Source organism: Aedes albopictus, chromosome 2 (assembly GCF_035046485.1).
Source record: "Aedes albopictus strain Foshan chromosome 2, AalbF5, whole genome shotgun sequence".
Taxonomy (NCBI): Eukaryota; Metazoa; Arthropoda; class Insecta; order Diptera; family Culicidae; genus Aedes; species Aedes albopictus.
In genome coordinates, this window is record NC_085137.1 from 178,593,710 (window position 1) to 178,616,739 (window position 23,030).

Genomic DNA, 23,030 nt, shown 5'->3' on the forward strand with positions numbered 1-23,030 from the left:
CACAGTGGTCTAGATTTGAAAATACCTGGCAAAAATTGCCAAATCATAGTAGTCTGCTAGTTTTAGCCTATATGAGTGTATTAGAACATGATTTAGCGCTCAATTTCATTTTAAAGGCATTTTCATTTTTTGTCGATTTATTCGAACAAAATCCGAACAAAATTTATGTTTTTCATACGATTTCACTACACACATATCATCATGGCGCTATTGTTTTGGCAGCTCTTGGCAGTTGCATTTATCTTTAACCGATTCTGCATACATAAACAAGCATTTGAACGGAATCTCCCCGCGGGGAGTAGAGGGGAGCGATTTGTAAGACACTTTCAATTCAAACTGTAAGAATTTTTCGTGCTAATGACATGTAATGTCAATTTTGAAGCCAAAAGTGTTATTTTGATCTGTTGCTCCATTGCAGATGCCTGATATACACAAGAACTTACAAATAAACTTTCGAAAGCAATTGTATTACTTATATCAATAGACTTTTGAAGTAGTTGAACTTGTTTGTGTTCTTTATCAAAAATTCAGCACTTTTTCCATCAGCAGCTATTTAGTGCTGTAACAAGATACAAAATCAATATTTCCAATTTTTTTAAATGCCAGTTAGTGCTCCTGGTATTATGGATGAATGCTCAATATACTGTATCCCATATAAGACATGTTCAAAAATTGAGTTTCTGCCAGCTTTTCTCAAAATTGGACCTCTGTGCAACGGTGTCCCTTAAGCATGATCCTCTTCGTGATTTATATTGAACCACTGCTTAGGAATATTGCAAACAGCATTCCTGGCTTTTTTTTTCCTGTTGGGTACATTTCCACTGCGACCAATTGTTGATCTATTGTGGCGGGCCCCTATTTAATATATATGCCATATGCCAGTGTGTCATATCACTATGAGTTAAGTGATTCCACTTGCTGACTGTAGGCATTATCCCAGTAAGGTATTACAGATCGAATAAACACTCTTATCAAAATATATGCACCTCTTATGGAAAAGTGCATCACAGTTACACAATAAATGCTCCGAATCTTCCTTGCAACTTCTCAGAATCGACAAGTGTCATCTTCCCATATTCCTAGTAGTTTTAAAAAGTATTTGCTTAAGCAGTGACCTGTTACTAAACCACAAAAAGTATTCAGATCTGTTTTAGACAAACTCAGAAGGTTTCGAGTAATGTTTTTGTTTGGAGATATAGGGGTTGTGTGCTAGTAGTGGACCCTGCGCCTATAGTGGACCCCCTACAAAAAAACTCAAATATGAATGCCCAAATCAACTGATTCGAGGCAACTTCCACCGGGGGAACATCAATTACATTGTTCCACAGCAGTTCCTGACAAACAAATTGCCAAATGGTCACAAAAATCGATTATTTTAACTATTTAATGAATGTAAACACTCAAAAGGGTCCACTATAGGGCACATTTAGGAGGGTCCACTATAGGCTCCGTCGGCAACATGACAGATAACATGGAAATCAAATGGGGGTCCACTACAGGCGCCGAGATATGTGTAAACAATCCTATAGTGGACCCCGATGGGGTCCATTATAGGCAACATCGATGCATATTTTCAAATGCGTATTTCACAGGAATAATTTATTATTGTTGTATGTTTGACGATCTTAACATAAAGAGGGGACATGAAACTTGTCATAAAATTCCACATTAGAACAATCCACTGACGTAACATAGCTAAAATCCCGCAGAAGCAAATGTCGATGGCTTAGGGGGTCCACTACTAGTACCCAAACCCTATTCCTGGCATACTTGTTTATGACAAGTTTGTCAGCATTTTAGCTTTTGCAGACGACATTATCTTGTTGATTAGAAATGATATAGAAATTGATCTGTTGCTTAGCATTTTTGAAAATTTTTCATTATTTGCGAAAATTAAAATCAATTACAGTAAATCTTTTTTTCTTCGACTAAACCAGGCTAAAGTAGGGCCTAAATTGATTCAGGAAACTGATTGCCTCAGAGTTTTAGGAGTTGATTTCAAGAAAAACTGTAGCAGCTCTGTAGATTCAAACTACAAAAAACTAATTGCAAGCCTAAAAGCTACCTTACAGCTAAACTATGTGAGGAAATTGAGTATAATTGAGAGATGTCAAGTATTGAACATTTTCATTCTTTCGAAACTATGGTATGTTGCTCAAATATTTCCACCATCGAATAAGTATATAGGCCAAATTAAAGCGGCATGCGGAAAGTTTATTTGGTTCGGACAAGTGTTCAAGATTAATAGAAATCAACTTTACCTCGACTATCTAAAAGGAGGTCTCAGGCTGGTGGATCCCGAGTCAAAATGCAAAGCCTTGTTTATTAAAATTATCTTGTACAATGTAGATGTCAATGGTGGTATAAGCGAAGCAACCTTTGTATTAACGTTAAATCAACCACAAAAAATGGTCACGAAACGCGAGTGAGTGAATAGAAATCAGCAAACATTTAAAGAACAATTTCAATTTGTGTACTACTAAACTGTTGTACGATTATTTCATAGACGAAATACATCAGCCTCCAAATGTTGAAGCAGATTATGCTGCCGATTGAAGCATAATTTGGGAAAACTTTGGTAAAAACTTTCTTACATTAGTGTACAGATCAAACGTGTACTTATTTTTGAATGATGTCATTTGTAATAAAGAAAAGTTACTGGCGTACAATATTGGAAACCTTGCATCATCGAATTGTGTAAAATGTGGTTTAATAGACTCTAATTTCCATCGTATCAAATCCTGCTTGGAGCCCATATTATGGGCTTGGTGTAGCGATATTATTCGTAATCGTTTGAAATTAAAATTTCAAGACATGGAGGATATTCTGCAATTTCCGATCCAAAACTACAATAAAGAATTTAAAGCGGCCTTATGGTTAACTGTTCGAGCGATTTCAATCAATGGGGCAGCGCAGGGACAATCTTTGTTTATTTTCAAGAAGGGAATAAGAAAGTTGAGATGGAATAACCGAGCGGCGTTTCGGACAGAATTTGGAACATGTTTAAATATTTAATGACTGTAGTTTGAATTGGAATTTGACCAATTTACCTTTTGATTGCTTAAAAAAATATTTCCATGCTTAATGGCTGGCAGTCAAAAAAGCCCAAAATCGCATATTTTGCTCTATAAATTGAGGTATAGCTCAAAATTGTGACGTGCTGGAGCAAATCTAACCCCGGATTCGGATTCAGCGGCCCAAAATCTGTCAGAGACACATAAGTTTGCTTTTGAGACAAAAAAAAATGTTGCGCTGTGTTACCGATAAAATATTTTCTAATACACCAGATAGGCAGCCACAAAGTGTTGCAAATATAAATAAATAAGAAAGTTGCTACATAGTAAACTCTAGATTAGGTATAATTCTTATATTTCGATGTGAAAATAATGCTAATCCTGCCATATATCCACTATCTAGGGTATTTTTTCCCTTCGTTGTGGTAGTACCTAATGTTGCGGTAATGGCAATTGAGAACTTTTTTGACTGAAATGTTACCAAAAGTTTTTTTTAATAGATGTATTATGCTTAAATTATGAGATTGCACCATTTGTGTGCTTAAGATTTGCCCAAAAAAACCTATTTTAAAAAATATTGTCTTTAATATGTTTGCTGCTGTGTTCCTACAACATTAGGAACACAATGTTCTTTCAGATAAAAACGAATAAAATACTCATAATAACCTCAAAGTGGCAATATTTCGTTATTTTCCCGTAGATAAAGGTGAATTCTATTATTTTCAATTCAATCCATGTAAAAAGTTTGCTTAAGGCGATACAATTGTGGTTCAAACATGAACCAAGTGCTTAACTCCTCCATGACCGGATCAATTACCCTAGTTCGCTAATGCAGAACTTGAGCAGCGCATAGGCTAGACCATCGTTTATAGCGTACAATTGGTAAGAGAAACAGAATAAAATATCAAATTAGAAATAACCTAGTGAACTATTGAACATACAGGACGAAATTAAGGGGTGAACATGGCAGCAAGCAATTAAATAGTTGCACGAACGGTTGAGGCAAGATCACTAGAAGTATACAATCACTTATAGTATGAACTCCATTGAATTAATCATGTTAATTGTGTTATTTTTAGGAATTTTATAATTGTGTTCACATCGCAATATATTATTGAATTGGGATCTTGCCTTCTTTACACCGTCCCCGCAACAAGCATGGTATTTATACCGTATACTACTTCGACTTATTGGACTTTGCACAAAAAATCTTGTCAAAAACAAAGTATGGGGTTTCCCGCATTTTTAAAGTCAAATTCGCAATCGTTTTTATTTGAACCTCAAGTACTTTTGCTTCGCAAAGCAATGACAGCACGCAGTCTGTTATCTGTACAGAGATGTTCCCGAGAGTATACAGCATCAATTAAAATTCTTGCAACGCGATTTACACCACCAAAAACATTGTATTTATCAAAACTTTCTATCTTACCTGATAAAAGGATGTTGAAATAGGGTAAATGATGATGATTGGACCAATTTGGGGTATTTTAATACGTAGTCAAAATTCAAGTCAAGTTTTACATATGCTGGTAAACTTTTTGCATTCCATACTTGGGATTGATGGAAAGCTCTATTCTTCTAGTTTTCAAAAAGGCCGACAAAACATTGATTTATTTAAATAATAATTATATAAATAGTTTTTATTAAGCAAAGAAATCTGATCTTGTTTGGACCATCACTGATTATGGTTGGACCAAAACTCTGATCATGGTTGGACCAACCGAAAAAATAATGTATTCTTTTGTTACATCGATCGATATTTATAATTCCATTACAATTCCAAACAATTAAAATATAATAGGAGCTTCATACCCTTGGGAATCAGTAAATAATTGAAATATAGCACTATCTTACAAATTTCAAAAGCGCGCGTGAACTTTTCTTTTCCTGGGTTGGGATCTGATGCCAATGAGAATGACACTAGGACGTTGTCCACTCAACCGCTAGCAGCCGATGCAGCTATTTAGTAGCAGCAGAGTACTTCTGAGCGGTTGAGATTTTGAAGTTTCTTGATGGAAAATCGAAAAGATTTCATTCCCCTCCTAATCTCTTCACCCAACGTTTGGTAACGCCAACACACCAACCGTTGACGATCCCCAAAAACCTCAGAACATACCAGCTGCTTATTTGTAGTCACAGCGGCAATTACCGCTCGCTGACTAGTCGATGAAGCCAATACAAAGAAAACAAGATGGTTTTATTATTATTTTATTTGTTTATTTTGGAAATGTGTAGTTTATAAGGTTGCTCAAATATAAAACAGCAGCTTCCGCCATCACTCTATAATGTAGTTGTCTGATTCTGTTTCCGTGATCGGTCCTCCTCGGTCTTCTTGGGGCAAAACAAGGGACAACACCAAACTGGGTAACCCAAATAGCGTGGGCGTTGGTGATCCTGCCACCCAATAAAAGCACAACCAACATCCGGGCATGCAATAAGGTTGGCTGTTATTTCACAGAAGCACCGGACCTAGGAGTGCTCTCGGCCACTCCGTGGGTGTATATCAACATGGTGAAATCACACACTAAATCGCACGGCACATGACATTCCAAAAGATCGCTTAGAACAGTTTCGAACATTCGATTTATAATTCAAGCACTTTGATATTTACTTAAAACCGTGAACGCGTTGAAACTTTCAACTGTCAGCGCGCGAAAAGAGCTGTAAATAAGCTGAACCGGTCATAGCAACCATCATGGTAACGGTTAGGTCCAACCAAAATCATACGTAGGACCAACCATGATCAAAATCACAGTGTCCAATTTCCCTAATTAATGAGATTTTTAATGGAAAATAGTAAATTTTTAATGCAGTAATGTAAAGATCACAAATTTTCGCAACAGTATAACCCAAAAAGTTTACGAATTTGAAGGAGAATATATATTTTGCGGGTGATGCAAATTAATTTTGAAGTCTAGATTGTGCCAAAAGTGGGTCTCTTCAAAGCCGTCAATTTTTCAACAGATTTGCCAACAAATCAAGGAAATTCAATACAATTTCATTGAAGAAATAGTTATTTGTTGACTGTATCAACAAATCTGACCATATTTCCTTGAAAATATTAACAAAATCGTTACTTTTTTAAATTGGTCCAACCATGATCAGTTTTTGGACTGGTCCAACCATCATCATTTACCCTATCTCAAATGTCATTTCGAACTGTCAAAAAATTGCACCACAGTGCCGCACTGAGAGTGCAAAGATAATTTCACCCGGGTGAATTCACCCCAGCGAATTTCTCTTTGCGCGCTCTGTATGGCACTGCGGTGCAATTTTTTGACAATTCGAATTGACATTTAGAATATTTGAACATCCTTGTATCAGGTAAGATAGAGAGATTGTATAAATACGATGATTTTGGTGGTGTAAATTAAAAGAGCAGAATTTTCATGCGTTCAGTGCGGACAGGCCTGATACTATTTACTTCGACTTTATGGACTTTGCACAAAAAATCCTGTCACAAACAAAGTATGGGGTTTCCCGCATTTTTTAAGTCTGATTCGCAATCGTTTTTATTTGAACCTCAAGTACTTTCGCGTCGCAAAGCAATGACAGTACGCAATCCGTTATCTGTACAAAGATGTCCCTGAAAGTATACAGCATCAATTAAAATTCTAGCAACGCGACACAAAGAGTTAGATTAAAATAAAAATATATTCAAAATGTACACCACACACGCACTAAGGCCTGGGTGGTCTCTGCTGTACATACCCGGGTAGAGGCTAATGGCAAACAAAGGACAAAATAATAACTGGTTTTGCCATCATATCTCGTTTTGCCATTCTTCTGTTATTATGAAAAACTTAAAATGGCAAATCAATAGCAAAATATACAATCATAGCAAATCTTGTAATTGATATGTTATTCATGACTAATGCTAAATAACACATAAATAACAAAAATTACTATCATGGCAAAACTTGCAATTTAGCATCTTTTATAATGAATTGTATAAAATATCAAAACAATAACATAATTTACATTCCTAGCTAAATTTGCCATTATTTTGCTATTGTGAGAAATTATTTATAAACATTAGGCACCATAACATATTTTACTCTTAATATACCATTAACTATTATATTGTATATTTCAAGCATAACTTTTCAATTCGACGTATCTCGCAAAAGTAAACAAATCTGGATTCTCAGCTGTGTGTTTGATTCGCAATGGATTCTATTTGATGCACATCAATTTATGTTAATTTAGAACTCAAACAATTAACAGAAATAGCTCATTTTACCTTTCTTCTGCTACTTTGAAATAATAACTGAATCTACCATTATTTTAAAATAGAGTTTGTACAACTAAACCTACCATTATTTTGATCGCCACATAAACAGCTAAATTTGTTCTTATTCTGTTATCAATAACTCAAGAATGTCATATTTTGTTATTCATCGATAACAGTTAATTTGGGTCTTATTTTGTTATCAATCTATATATATAAAAATGAGTTTGAAGTCCCTTTGAGGCAACAAAACTCACGAACGGCTGAACCGATCAGGATGGCTCTTGCATGGTTAGTATCGTATTCATGGTGGCTGTGTTTATATGTACAAAAAGTTACACATATTAACTAGAAAAATAAGAAAATTGATGAAGAACTGATTTTGCATGAGCTGGGAAGAAAATCAACACGATCGAAATAAAACCAATCTAGAGTGCGGTGATGTTATGAGCTCAACCGTTGTCAAACCACTACAGCTTGGCAAAACAACGTTTGCCGGGACAGCTAGTATCTCAATAATAACTTATTTTGTACTTCAATTTAATCCACATGCTTTACCATTACTTTGTTATTACAATGTCAAAATAAGTTATTTTTAAGTTTTTCTGCTACCAAAATTTTGTTATTATTTTTGTTATTTTAACTCTTATTTCAAACAAACAAATAACACATTTTGCCATTCAAACATTCTGTTTTAATGGTAAAATTTGCCATTCTCTTGCCATTAAGCTCTACCCGGGTAGTAGCCGTATCCATTCCTTTCGGTCCATGGCTGTATGTCTCCAGTTCCGCACTCTGCGTAGGGTCCGTAGATCGTCCTTCACTTGATCGACCCACCTAGCTCGCTGCGAACCACGTCTTCGACAAAGTTTTTCGGCATATCCCAGGCTATATTTCTATAGGATCGATTACGTGTTTTAAGGGAAATTGGAACCCCTCAGAAGAAAACTGCAAAAAACGATGTTTTCCCATATAAACTCCCATACAAACTTCAAACAAGTTTAGCACCGCCCTAATGTTAACGGATTTAGCTGAATGTATGTATCAATGTGTCATTGCATACTTGTATGAAGCGGGTTTACTCCCCCCGCACTTTGTTACACATCGCCATATTATGTACATAATAATTCTCCTTCCTGAGGACCATACAAGCTTCCTGTAAGCTTCAATTTTCTATATTAGTCCTGTTGTCGTGTTGCTATAAAACTAACCAATTTCAGCAGCACCCCGTGCATACTCAAAGTATCAAGCCCGCTTCATTGGAGTTTCCTAAAATCAGCTTATCATGTAGCAGCCCTCCACACTTTTTTTTTCCTTATCATGTAGCAGACTCTACACTTTGCGCATTGCATTTGAAATTTATGAGATTCTGTATGGGAGAACATACTTTTTGCATTTTTGACATAAGTTGAAAAAGTTTGTCTGAAACTTTTTAACCGATACTGTAAAATGATAGTCAAGGATGTTCTGAAAAACTTTGTCGAAGACCGCACAGCGATCCGATGCTTGTAAAAATAGTTATAACCAACGTACCGCATACATGTGTTTATGTTCCGAGCAGAGTGTGACAACAAAATGATAGCAAATCGAAAACTCGATTTGTATTCAACAGCAAATTGATATCACATTTTGAAATCAGTTGGTCTTGACTAAATTTGATTTCAAACCTAGATTTCGTTTTGCTGTCACTTCAAACTATTTCAAAAAATAAGTTTTTAAGTTATTTCATAACGTCCAGGCAATCTTGTATAATAACTCTAGGAATATACCATTAGTGTAATAATCTTATGGCATTTAGGATTTGATATCAATCGAAAAACCCCTATATTTAACGATTTTTCCATTTTTTCGTAGTGATAGCAAAAACAGTTATCAATTTGCTATCACTGATAGCAGGAATTGTTTTCAACTTGCTGTTACGGGAACATTTTTCTGCTCTCATTTTTGATGTTTTAACCGTTAAAACGACCAAAACGACAACATCCTGAGTTTTCATAATTTGCAATATAACAACATCAAAATTTGTTTTCAATTTGCTGTCAGGCTTTGCTCGGGAATAACAATAGCAACAAAATCATGCTGTTTCGCTAAGCAATGCCAATGCTTTAACTTTTTTCATAAGCATCAGATCACTTCGCGGTCTTGGACAAAGTTTTTCAGGACACCCTAGGCTATGTTTTCCTTTCATCGGTTACATGGTTTTAGAAAAATTCGAGGTTGTTATGAGAGAAATGCAAAAACGCGTGTTTTCCCATGTAAAACTCCATACAAACTTCGAACGCGATGCGCAAAACGAAGACATAACCGATCCTCGCCAAATTTAGTACACTTATTTGGGTCCTTAAATGGGATCAAAAAAACTTTGATCTGATGGGATACCATTGAATTTTTCATTTTTCCATATAAACGATGACCCACTCTAATACCCAGTCAACACACGATCGCATATAATGTTGAATAGGATGCTAAAGTGGAGGCGATATGCGTACACTTTACACGCGGTTAAATGGAAGCAGGTACGCATATGACCTCCACTTTAGCATCTTATACAACATCATATACACACTCAATCTTGAATTGCCTGTTCGGTACTTTTTTGACGAAAATAGAACAGCAGAACTTTTTCAATAGCTTCGATAATCTATTTCACTGAGGCTCAGTACACCAACTGTCAAAAACGGGTGCAAAAGATAAACAATCCGTTATAGCTGTATTCAGCTGTTCTATTTTCGTCAAAAATTTACCGTACATGTTATTCAAAATAAAGTGTGTAAGACTTCGTGTTAGCTAGGAAATTAAAAAAAAAACATTTACATATATATAGCTACACACTTTTCCATATTGTCACGCACCTTAAAATTTGAAACTACTCAAGTGAACAAGTTGTTTCAAGTGACCAGACTATTGATGGCACAATATCTAAGATAAAGATATCATGTCTACGCTTAGAACAATGAGCTAAACATCTGATTACCAATGGCTTCTAGGGCGAGATCATATATTTTGGTAGGATTTTATAATTACGTCCTACTAATGCTAACCGACACTGTAAGTTGATAACGCAGCTTCGATTAAAAGTATGCGATTTCATTAATTTAACGTTAGTCTAATGTGGTATTATGAGAAGATGGGTTCTTTACTGACTGCCACATTGAACCTCATAGTTCTGTTGTCCTCAACAGCGTATTCCAACGAAGCAGGGTAAGTTTAAACTCAATGGTGAAGATGAATCATTACAAAGTGAATTTCATTACAGCTACTATGTAATGTTGGTTCCTACCGTGATTTACGAACATTCTTCGGTATCGATAGGTATATCTACTGTGGGATATGAGAAAGATGAGCAATTCCAGGTGAAATTGCAAAAGGCGGTATACGATGGTTACGTTCACGATGTTGAAACTGCAGAAATCAGTCAAAGCAGTGCTACGAACCAAGTTCAAATGACAGTTCGGTGACGAAAGTGATACTTGATGAAACAGATGCCTCATGATTGTTATTTTTAGGTTCCAGCACTTGAAAATATACCTTACCAGTTTACAATACACGGTCCTGGAAAAACCGTTGAGCGCATTGAAGTGGATATCTCGAAGCATCCAGTTATAATTCTTATTCAGACAGACAAACGTCTGTATAAACCAGGTGATACAGTCAAGTTTCGTGTATTAGTTGTTGATCATTTAACGCGACCAATTAAGAATTTCGAAAAACTCGACGTCCTACTGAAGAATAGCAACAACAATCTTATAAGAAAATGGTCCGAGGTAAAACTTCATCAGGGAGTGTTTCAATCGCATATAGATTTGGCCAACTTCATACCTCTCGGCGAGTGGACTCTCAAAGTTGTGGCGCCAAAAGGTGTACAAGAGACGAAAACTTTCACCGTTGATGAATATGTACTTCCACTGCACGAAATAAGCATTGGCACCTCAAAAAGAGTTTCAATGCGGGACGAAACGCTGGAACTGATTATTGATGCAAAATACACTTTCGGTAAACCGATCAAGGGTGCCATCTCTCTCTTCTTGGCGTAACGTCCTCATTGGGACAAAGCCTGCTTCTCAGCTTAGTGTTCTATGAGCACTTCCACAGTTATTAACTGAGAGCTTCCTCTGCCAATGACCATTTTGCATGCGTATATCGTGTGGCAGGCACGAAGATACTCTATGCCCAAGGAAGTCAAGGAAATTTCCTTTACGAAAAGATCCTGGACCGACCGGGAATCGAACCCGTCACCCTCAGCATGGTCATGCTGAATACCCGTGCGTTTACCGCCTCGGCTATATGGGCCCTTAGGGTGCCATATCTCTAGCTTTCAATGGAGTTCATCATTCTGACGAATATGAAATTAACGGGCGGTCAATAGTCAGTATTCCCATGAAGGATGTAGTAGACGTGAAAGGCATAAACCACGACGTTTACTGGTTTGAGGTTGACGTTAATATAACAGAATCAGTATCCGAACAAGTTTACACAGCAAGGGAAGCTATACAGATTCACGAAAGACCTTACAAAATATGGCTGAAAAAATCTTCTGAATATCTCCTGGATGAACAATTGGTTCATTTTTGGATTACGGTCACCGACCCAGATGGAGTGCCACTTACAAACCCAGGGCTTATGAATATATCCGTTCTTACGGTACCACGATATTGGCATGACAATTACCATGAATATTTTGAAAGGAAGCCGGATGATGAAGGCATTATAGAGTTACGAGTAAAGTCCACTCGCTCAACCGATCGGATCGAGGTAGAAGTTACATACGATGGAGTACAGAATAAAATCGAAATCCATCGCAAAAATGATTCCGACGATAATCAGCCAGATTTTTTCAAGGCTTCTTTGCTAGTTCGCAAACCTCTTTTGAATAAACAGGTTGCAGTTTTGGTGCAAAGCTCGTTTCGAATGAATGAAATCATTTTTCACGTGGTATCACAAGGAGAAATCATGGCCGGCGGTAGAGTTACCGTCAAACGTAAAAGAACTGCCAATTTCGGTTTTTTGGCAACATTTCCCATGGTACCGGAGGCCAGCCTGGTCGTATTTGCCATTAACAAAGGTACACTTTGGACAGATGTTATTAGATTCAAGGTGTACGATCTGAACAATCAGGTAAATTGTAGTGCATCAAATCATCAAAACTTCAACTTAATCTCTTCATCTTTCCAAGGTTGACATAGAAATTTCCAGCAACAATACAGAACCGCGATCTCGGATCGATTTAAATATGAAATCAAAGCCAGGTTCAATGGTAGGGTTACTGGCAGTCGACAAGAGCATACTTCAACTGCACACTGGAAATGGCATCACTCAGCAGTTTGTATACGAACAACTCGGTAAAGAAAGGATTCTTGGAGGCATTAATTTACAGGTAAGCAAAGCTGCACGTCAATCCATCGGAAAAAATTTTTAGTTTAATCCCAAGGATAAGTAAGTAACAATGCGATAACCTTTTAGATTTCGTAATCTACATTTATAAAAAGGACTTCAACTTTTGACGCAACCAGGGGGAATGACACTTCCTTTGCTAACCGGAGAAATCCGCATTTATCCGTTACCAACCGTCGTTAACCACGTCTAACTGCTGCTCAGTTAGCAGCGGTTAGACACGGTTAGGAACGAATAAATGCGAACTTTAAGCCTGGAACACATAGCGTCCGTTCCGTCGAGGTTTGCGTTTTTTTGACAGTTTTCCCATGGGAAATGTGTCAAACTACTGTCACGCACATGCAAACGTATGCATTGTGTGGGGCACTTTACGGTTTACAGTAGTCACACCACCACATCTTGATCTATCTTGACAAGACAAAGAAGGACAGCTGCACGCCAACAAAAAAAAATACTCTAAAATGAGCAAGATTCACAACTATATTAATTCATCATGAATATCATTCGGCATTTTTGGATGGCAGTCGATGACATTTACCGTAAATAGTGAATATAAAGCGGTTTTTCTGTGACTTTCTTGTAGAACTGGTCTAGCTGCACAAATTTTTCATATAGCATATTTTCAGGTTCAGCTTCTCAATCGAGCTAGAAGGTGATCGAATTTAGATATGTCGAAATGACATTTTCAGCACTGGTGAAGGGTGTGATATTTGCTCGGATTTTTTATGGTGACATCGGTGATCACATCAGGTTATTTAGGTACATAATAACCTGATATCTAAATGGCATGATCGTTTCATGAAATATTTTGTTTATATGGTAATGCACACATTTTTGAATCGATTACTATCTGGAGATTATTGAGGAAATTTAAAATGCCGTAGCGTGATGAGTTTTGAGCTGCGGCGCACTGGAAAATTAATGTACCCGGCGACGTAAAGTTATAAATCTCGATGGCGCACATCTCTAGTGTTTGAGCCAAAATACGATCGATTTGCACACCTAAAAATTCTGAAATTTACACAAGACGGAATCATGAAGTAGCGTTAACATTTTCAAGACTGAATCACGAATTTGACACAATTTTACGCGAATCGTGTAAGTAGGTTAGATGACAACAAATTCATTTCACCAGAAACGTATAATCAGTAAGATATTCATCAGCCGCCTTCTAACTCGATGAAATAGGCGAGAGGTAAGTGATGTGCTTCACAATGAGCGGATCTGAGTTCGAATCCATGCGTGCCAAACTTTTACTCTTATATGTTTTATTGACGAATCGACAATAATATAGCGATTGCTTGACGCTAAAAACAAATAAGTTTTAGTCAAAGAAGTAAATTTACACGTTTTGACCTCTAAATTTGTGTCTTTGGAGATGCTCGTATATGCCAGGTTCAGGACACCTAAAATCCCATGATTTTTTTTTCGGCTGATGAATATCTTACTGATTATACGTTTCTAGTGAAATGAATTTGTGGTCATCTAACCTACTTACATGATGCGCGTAAAATTGTGTCTAATTCGTAATTCAGTCTTGAAAATGTTAACGTTCCTTAATGATTCCGTCTCGTGTAAATTTCAGAATTTTTAGGCATTTGTGTTTTTTTTAATCTGCATTAACGAGATTTGTAGCCCTAGGCTAGTTCATCTCGGGACCCACGCCTTACTTCCCTTCTGAAGGAAGAACTCACATTTTGTGAGTTTGTCGGGAGTGGGATTCGATCCCAGGTCCTCAGCGTGATAGTCAAGAATTCTAACCATCACACCAGGTCCGCTCCACTTTTTAGGTGTGTTTGATTAATGTGAAATTCTCCTGGGAAATGATAATTCGGTGGATTCTCAAATTATCACAGTAGTCTAAACATTATTGAGAAACCCAATGTTTATCCAAAAAATTAGTATAAAAAATAGTTTTTACCCTAAAAGGCGTCAAAGAAATTATAACACAATTTGTTATAATTTTGGTAAAATTCTATCATATTTCATGCAACAAGTTTTGCAATATTTTTGTTTAGATCATTACAATAGTTCTTACATGTCTGTTCTTTTCTGTGGACAATTTGTTAGATTTTTTGTTATTTCAACTACTACCGGTACATGTTTAATAACAATCGTTGTTAAAAAAAATCATTGTAACAAAATCACACAGGAATAAATATTCCCGACTTACAAGACGGTAGAAGACAAAGTTGCTTACATTTCCGTGTACTTTTATCTAACTTAACCTGCGCTACAATATAATAGTTATTACTAGGACTCATTTCTTTCCCGGAAGTGATGGAAACCTCTCGATAGCAGCTTCGTAATTCAGCAGCCTCAAGGCTGTAATTGTATTATGGTATTTGATTTTATAATTACAATAATTGACACATTCTACCGTGACGTTACAACGTTTTGACCAATTTTTGGTCAGTTTTTCTACTATAACTCATAAACGCGTACCGCGAACCTCAAATATTTTTGCATATTTGAATTCCTTGTAAAATTTCCAGTAAATATAATCTGTTGGACATTTAGTTTTCACCTGAAAAGCTTGCTTCAAATAGGAAATAGTAGCGTGACGTTACAACGTTGTAACATCACGCTAGTAATTCCCATTTTGAACATACTTTACAAGGAATCCGAATATGCAAAAATATTTGAGGTTTACGGTACGCATTTATGAGTTATAGTTCATAATCTGTCCAAAATCGCGTCAAAACGTTGTGACGTCACGGTAGAATGTATCAATCGCATATCACTTACATTGAGGTTTCGCGGCTATCTCTCCGAGATATGACTCGCTTAACATCGTTTAGCACTAGTTATGCATAATGAAACTGCTTAACGAATGTTTTGCTTGGCATTCAATAGTTATACTTAAATAAAGAATCTCTCTAATGGCTGCTCAGTTGATGATTTCCCCTAGTCGAGAAACATTAAGTATAGAAGTTTGTGAAGTCTCTAATGTTGATTCAATGTCTTAGTGCTATTTGCAGATTGACTTCAAAATGAAAACTATACACATCTGACATCTCTGGAGCATTTGGCCATCATCGACGAGTACACGAGTTTTTGTAACATACTTTTATTTTAAATTTCAGAGCTTGAACTTCAAGGTATTTACAAATGCACAAGACCGAATAAACACATACTTTGAATTTCCTCAACCTGTAGCTGTAACAAATATCGTTGAACCACCCTTAAATTATGAGAACGAAGGTCTAACGGGATTTGGCCCCCGCTATTACAGATGGCATACATTTCCCTAATAGAGGAGAAAGTGCCTTTGGACCCAACATACTGATATATCCTCCCATTGTTCGTAAGCATTTTCCCGAGACATGGCTCTGGACGGAAATGACACAAGTAGAGTGAGTATTAACACTGAAATCCAACCATGGTGATCCGTATCTGACTCTATTTTCCTAACCTAGTGATGATGGGAATTTGAAACTGGAATGCATCGTACCGGATACTATAACCGGATGGTCAATCAGCGCCATTGCAATCAACGCGGCCCATGGATTGGGAGTGATAAAAAGTCCAGTGTCCTTAGCCGTACTGAAATCCTTCTTCATTACGGTAAACCTGCCGTATTCGATCGTGAAAACGGAAACCGCCACCGTAGAAGTTTTTGTACACAATTATTTAGACCACTATCAGTATGTGACGGTTCGAGTGCAGAACGAATATGAAGATTTCCAGTTTGTCGATGAAAATGATGCAGTTAAATGTGAGTATTGATGCTATATTGACTTAATTTGTTTTGTTGTAAGGCTCTATATGCAAATTTCAAGTGTTTTTGTAGAGCATTTCCACGCTTTTGCTATATAGTGTCTGGGACCATTTGGGCAGGTGCACCTATTTTGAGCACTTGCTGCTATAACTCAGTAAATTTTGAACCGATTGACTTGAATTTGAGACAAGTTTAGATACGCACAGTATCTAGCCATATTCAAAAATTAAAGTCAATCGGTTTGAAATTTATCAAAATATAGTAGCAAGTGCCCAAAATAGATGCTCCTGCCCAAATGGCCTTATACCCTACCGTAAACGAGGTAACGGGGGCCTTGGGTCTCTTAACGAAATGTGTTTTTGCGAACTGGAAGCAATTGTGTAAAATGTGACATAAATCTCCTTACACCGCACAATGGTCGGAAAAAGATAAAGTTCGGCCAAAACTCTATTTATGTGTTTAATCGGAGTTATAGGTTGTCATAGGGGTATTCAAAAATTACGTAACTTCAATAATTTCAAAAACGGTAAAAATCAGTAAATTGCGGCGACACGTGACGACACGAACCGTTTTTTAACTTAAAAATTACCAAAATTCCTAAGGTACAATATATGAAAATTTTAAAAGTTTTTAGACGTATTAATTTTGCACCATACGTGCATTCAAACAGTCCAATAACAAGCTTTCATATGCTGGATAACATAAAACATATATTCCATTCTCAAATATTATTATTTTACTTTTTTCGAATAATTAATTTTTCAATTTTATGACTTAGGCCACTTTGGCAGTGAAAATGTCATTGAAATACAAAAGCTGGTATGCTTTTAATTAAGAGTCATAAAACTACAATGCATTATCTTTGTTATAAGGTGTAAAAAAGTTTAAAAATATCAATTCCGTTTTTTTGAGAGTTTTGGCCGCCCCTTTGTATGGAGCCCGACCAATGTGCACCGATAAACGTCTAAAAGTATGCAATGCACTTGTAATTTCAAGTAGGTTAATCTGTTATGTTCAAAATTTGTTTATAAAACATTCAAAATCAACCCAAAAAAAACTCCTCAATCATGCATTTATTTCATGTTAGAGTCAAAGACATTTTTTTTTTCTTCTCGAACGTCTTATATGCCGTATACTATCTAATTGATTATTTTTTTCAGCGAACCTGGAAGATTCCAAAATGGTTACGGTAGCAAATAACAGCATTCAAAAAGTGACATTTTTATTGAAACCAACGCAAGCTGGGAACCCTATCATTACAGTGCTTGCAAACAGTTTGACCGAGCCAGATGCCGTACAACGAAACCTGCGCGTTACACCAGGTGGTTTGCAGTACTTTGGCAATACAGCAAGATACATCGAGGTAGACAACTCATTATTGTCGTATGATCCCATCCATCTAGCAATACCAAGAGCTGCTACGAACGGATCGGTTTCAATTACATTATCAGTTGAAGGATTTCTGCTGGGAGCAGCCCTAAACAACCTTGACCATATCATTCGATTGCCATCGGGCTGTGGCGAACAAAACCTACTTCATTTGGTACCAAGTATAATTGCTCTGGAGTACATGGCCAGCACTGATATATTAACGGATGCTGTCAAAGCCAAAGCCATTGATTATCTTGAGAAGGGGTACCAGAACCAATTGAACTACATGTTACGAGATGGATCATTCAGCGTATTTGGTGAAAGGGACAGACGCGGAAGTGTGTTTTTAACAGCATTGGTTGCGAAAGTCTTTACTTTTGCTGCTAAACATATCACGGTCGATAACAATGTTATTCTGCATGCATTCAATTGGTTGCAGTGGATACAATCAACAGATGGACGCTTCACAGAGTCTGGACGGCTATTCTATAAACCATTACAAAGTGATTTGCAAGATGGCACAACCTTGACGGCGTATGTTCTTATCGCCTTCCTGGAACACAAAGTATATGCTAAGAAATACTCGGATGTTGTCAAGAAAGGTACGGAGTATATTGCTAGTCAAACAGATGTGTATGAAAGCCCATATAAACTCGCCTTGGTAGCATACGTACTCCAACTTGCAAAGCATCCACGGAGCAAAGAGTTCTTGGATATGCTTTTGGCAGTGTCGCAGCGTAACGATGATTCATCGTTGCGATGGTGGGACAATGGATCCACCAGTATCGAGACTACAGCTTACGCACTGCTGACCTACATGAGTAACGGATCATATGTAGATGCGAAGCCCCTCATGAAGTGGCTCGTGTCTCAAAGATACGACAAAGGAGGATACGACAATACTCAAAACACGTTTGTCGGTCTTCAAGCACTGGCTCAATATTCACGCCAAATGTCTGTGAAGAAACAAAACTACGATGTCATCGTGTCTTATGATAGCGGGAATCATCGGTTGCACATGGATTCTAAGTCTACGATAAATGGTGGCCACAAGCTTGCAATACCTTCGCATGTACGGAAAATTGATGTAAAGGTTGAAGGCACCGGCGGAGGAGTGCTTCAAATAGCGTACCAATATAACAAAGTGGCATATGATAATATGTCACGCTTCACGATTGAAAAAACTTTGAAAAAATCTGCTAACGGAGGAATAATTCGAATGCATATTTGCGCCAGTTATCATCCGAAAAGACTTGCCGAAGTAACTAATATGGTATTGATGGAAGTGTTATTTCCCAGTGGGTACGTTGTAGCAAATGATATAATACAACGTCTTAAGGTAAACGAGGAAGTTCGAGTAAGTAATAATATTTACATTTAACCCTAATAATTACTATACACACTTTTTTCTGTTTCTTCCCTCAGAAAGCAGAAACGGAAGACAATGACACCCGGTTGATCTTGTACTTCGACCCACTGCAGAAAGACAAAAGCGTATGTGTCGATGTGGAAGCTTTTCGGAAATCAATTGTTTTTAATCAAGCTCCTGGCTGGATCAAACTTTACGACTATTATGACCCCAGTGAGTTTTCATTTAATTGAATCTTTTGATTTAGGAAACAAACTTTTTCTCATTCATTTCAGCCCGGGAAGCCATTGAGTATTTCGACCCCGTCGTTGACTAGGGCCAACGCTAGACCTGAGACCGGAGCAGAATTGTATTTCGCACATTTGAACACTACCCAAATGTTAAAGAGTTTCTGCAAATCGTTTTGTAAATCGAACTTAAGTAACTCATGCTTAATTTAAAAATATATTAAAGAAAATAATTGTATCACTACTGCTTTCGTTTAGGGTTCCAGCGAGTTTGTGTGAAAAAAATAATTATGAAAATCGACCGAGGAAGCAATGAAAACGGAAAAATATGAAACTTTTTGGGGCACTTCTCTACTCTCTCTACCGTCCAACATGTAAAAAAACCCAGTAGACAGGCAATACGATGTTTGCCTGGACAACTAAAGTTAATCTAGGGTGTTTGACCCCATTTCCGGCACAACATGTAAACAAAATTGTGCATTACCTCAATTCACAACGAAACCACCGTTTTCATCCACTTCTTCAATCTGAATCAGATATCTTATTGCGTAAATTTGTTGTTAACACCTATGTGCCTGTGCCTCATTTTGCACCCTATTTCAAAACTTTAAAAATCTGATTCTCAGCCGTTTCTCAACGAAAATTTGTGAAATTTTGACAGTTGATCACAAAATTCTTCTAGTTTATGGAACCGGTATCATGGTTCCGATTTTTTCCGTTGTTCCGGATTTATGGCCGTGGGTACTGGGGTAACCTCCTTATCAGATAGAGGTGCAACCTATAATTCACCTTCGAAAACTAGCTTGCGGCATTCCAAACTTCATGATTTTGCAAAACAAGAGTATTGGAGCATATTTCTAGAGATGCTGAATACACTGGCTACTTCTCCGGATGTTCCGGAAACCTGGTGCCCTCAGGGAAGTGGCCACTTTCTGACCGGTTCTGAAACCTAGCTTGCGACATATCAAACTTCATGATTTTGCAAAACAAGACAATTGAAACATGTTTTGAGAGATTTCGGATACACTGGCCACATCTCCGGATGTTCCGGAAACCTGGTGCCACTTTCTGACCGGTTCTGAAACCTAGCTTGCGACATATCAAACTTCATGATTTTGCAAAACAAGACAATTGAATCATGTTTTGAGAGATTTCGGATACACTGGTCACATCTCCGGATGTTCCGGAAACCTGGTGCCTCGATATCTGCGTTCACAATTCCTACATCACATTCATCGCTGCGCATCCAAGCTACCTTGTGGGCGATACTAGCAAAAAAACGAAAATACCTTGATTGGCTTTCGAAGGAACTAGCCGTAAATCACGTGAGGACGAGACAACAGGACAGCACCCTACATAATGATGTAAAGAAAAAAATCGACATATTCAGCCACAATTTTCTACGCATGTACGGTGTTTGTTCACTTTGTGAATCTAAAATCGATCTAAGGGAGTGTCCATTATGTAAGTCGGCTGTTTGTTCATCACATTATCGAAATGTTCAATTGTACGCGTGTCCGGATTGTTTGAACAAACAGCCAGATTTTCCGGAGCTGAAATTCGTGTCAAAAAAAATCAGAAGATGTGGATACTGTCCACGACACCGTGACGTGAAAACTATGATCAGTTGCCTCCATTGTAATCGTCCAGTATGCGAAAGGCATTTTAATAGAAGAGAAAACTGTTTCGATGTATGTCACAGATGCTTGCTTTTGTGGGCTTCGTGGCCGTGCGGTTAGCGGCGGCGGTCGTCTAGGCGTATCGTAAGCCTCGGAGTGTGGGTTCGATTCCCGCTCCAGTCGGTGGAAACATTTCGTCAAACGAAAAATTCATCACTGGGCCACTGGGTGTTCTGTGTGTTGTCCGTTGTCTAGTGTAAGTAATGTGTTCAGTCTGTGCAGCCTCTGGCTGAAGACGGTGTGAATTGTCTTTAATAAACTATTTTCAGGTAAGTGACCAATTCATCTAGCGTATCTAAAATCTATACAAACGCAATCCATTAGTCTTGTTTTACAAAATCATGAAGTTTGATATGTCGCAAGCTAGGTTTCAGAACAGATCTGAAAGTGGCCATTTCTTTGGGGACACCAGGTTTCCGGAACATCCGGAGACGTGGCCAGTGTATCCGAAATCTCTCAAAACATGTACCAATAGTCTTGTTTTGTAAAATCATGAAGTTTGATGTGTCGCAAGCTAAGGTTCAGAACTGGTTAGAAAGTGGCCACTTCCCTGGGGACACCAGGTTTCCGGAACATCCGGAGATGTGACCAGTGTATCCGAAATCTCTCAAAACATGTACCAATAGTATTGTTTTGCAAAATCATGAAGTTTGATATGTCGCAAGCTAAGGTTCAGAACTGGTTAGAAAGTGGCCACTTCCCTGGACACCAGGTTTCCGGAACATCCGGAGATGTGACCAGTGTATCCGAAATCTCCCAAAACATGTACCAATAGTCTTGTTTTGCAAAATCATGAAGTTTGATATGTCGCAAGCTAAGGTTCAGAACTGGTTAGAAAGTGGCCACTTCCCTGGACACCAGGTTTCCGGAACATCCGGAGATGTGACCAGTGTATCCGAAATCTCTCAAAACATGTACCAATAGTCTTGTTTTGCAAAATCATGAAGTTTGATATGTCGCAAGCTAAGGTTCAGAACTGGTTAGAAAGTGGCCACTTCCCTGGGGACACCAGGTTTCCGGAACATCCGGAGATGTGACCAGTGTATCCGAAATCTCTCAAAACATGTACCAATAGTATTGTTTTGCAAAATCATGAAGTTTGATATGTCGCAAGCTAAGGTTCAGAACTGGTTAGAAAGTGGCCACTTCCCTGGACACCAGGTTTCCGGAACATCCGGAGATGTGACCAGTGTATCCGAAATCTCTCAAAACATGTACCAATAGTCTTGTTTTGCAAAATCATGAAGTTTGATATGTCGCAAGCTAAGGTTCAGAACTGGTTAGAAAGTGGCCACTTCCCTGGGGACACCAGGTTTCCGGAACATCCGGAGATGTAACCAGTGTATCCGAAATCTCTCAAAACATGTACCAATAGTATTGTTTTGCAAAATCATGAAGTTTGATATGTCGCAAGCTAAGGTTCAGAACTGGTTAGAAAGTGGCCACTTCCCTGGGGACACCAGGTTTCCGGAACATCCGGAGATGTGACCAGTGTATCCGAAATCTCTCAAAACATGTACCAATAGTATTGTTTTGCAAAATTATGAAGTTTGATATGTCGCAAGCCAAGTTTCAGAACCGGTCGGAAAGTGGCCACTTCCCTGGGGGCACCAGGTTTCCGGAATATCCGGAGACATGGCCAGTGTATTCGAAATCTCTCAAAACATGTACCAATAGTCTTGTTTTGAAAAATCATGAAGTTTGATATGTCGCAAGCTAGGTTTCAGAACCGGTCAGAAAGTGGCCACTTCCCTTGGGGCACCAGGTTTCCGGAACATCCGGAGAAGTGGCCAGTGTATTCAGCATCTCTAGAAATATGCTCTAATACTCTTGTTTTGCAAAATCATGAAGTTTGGAATGCCGCAAGCTAGTTTTCGAAGGCGAATTATAGGTTGCACCTCTATCTGATAAGGAGGTTACCCCAGTACCCTCGGCCATAAATCCGGAACAACGGAAAAAATCGGAACCATGATACCGGTTCCATAAACTAAAAGGATTTTGTGATTAACTGTCAAAATTTCACAAAT

At 37.8% G+C, this 23,030-nt stretch overlaps 1 protein-coding gene across 1 annotated transcript; it reads left to right on the plus strand.

The window, feature by feature from the left end:
* Positions 1–10,302: 10,302 nt before the first annotated feature.
* LOC109419549 (CD109 antigen-like) lies at positions 10,303–21,440 on the plus strand. The gene is made up of 9 exons (XM_062847873.1): positions 10,303–10,446; positions 10,502–10,694; positions 10,752–11,255; positions 11,542–12,360; positions 12,419–12,660; positions 16,056–16,354; positions 17,518–19,085; positions 19,154–19,310; positions 19,373–21,440. The coding sequence occupies exons 1-9, from the start codon at positions 10,355–10,357 to the stop codon at positions 19,411–19,413; spliced, it is 3,915 nt and encodes a 1,304-aa protein (XP_062703857.1). The 5' UTR covers positions 10,303–10,354; the 3' UTR covers positions 19,414–21,440.
* Positions 21,441–23,030: the final 1,590 nt, after the last annotated feature.

What these genes read in the sequence shown, in the direction of transcription:
- LOC109419549 (XM_062847873.1), top strand. Translation starts at nt 10,355, where the DNA reads ATGTGGTATTATGAGAAGATGGGTTCTTTACTGACTGCCACATTGAAC. An exon ending in GCGTATTCCAACGAAGCAGG is followed by an intron (nt 10,447 to 10,501) that starts GTAAGTTTAAAC and finishes ATTTCATTACAG; the next exon opens with CTACTATGTAATGTTGGTTC. An exon ending in TCCATCGGAAAAAATTTTTA is followed by an intron (nt 12,661 to 16,055) that starts GTTTAATCCCAA and finishes TTCCTAACCTAG; the next exon opens with TGATGATGGGAATTTGAAAC.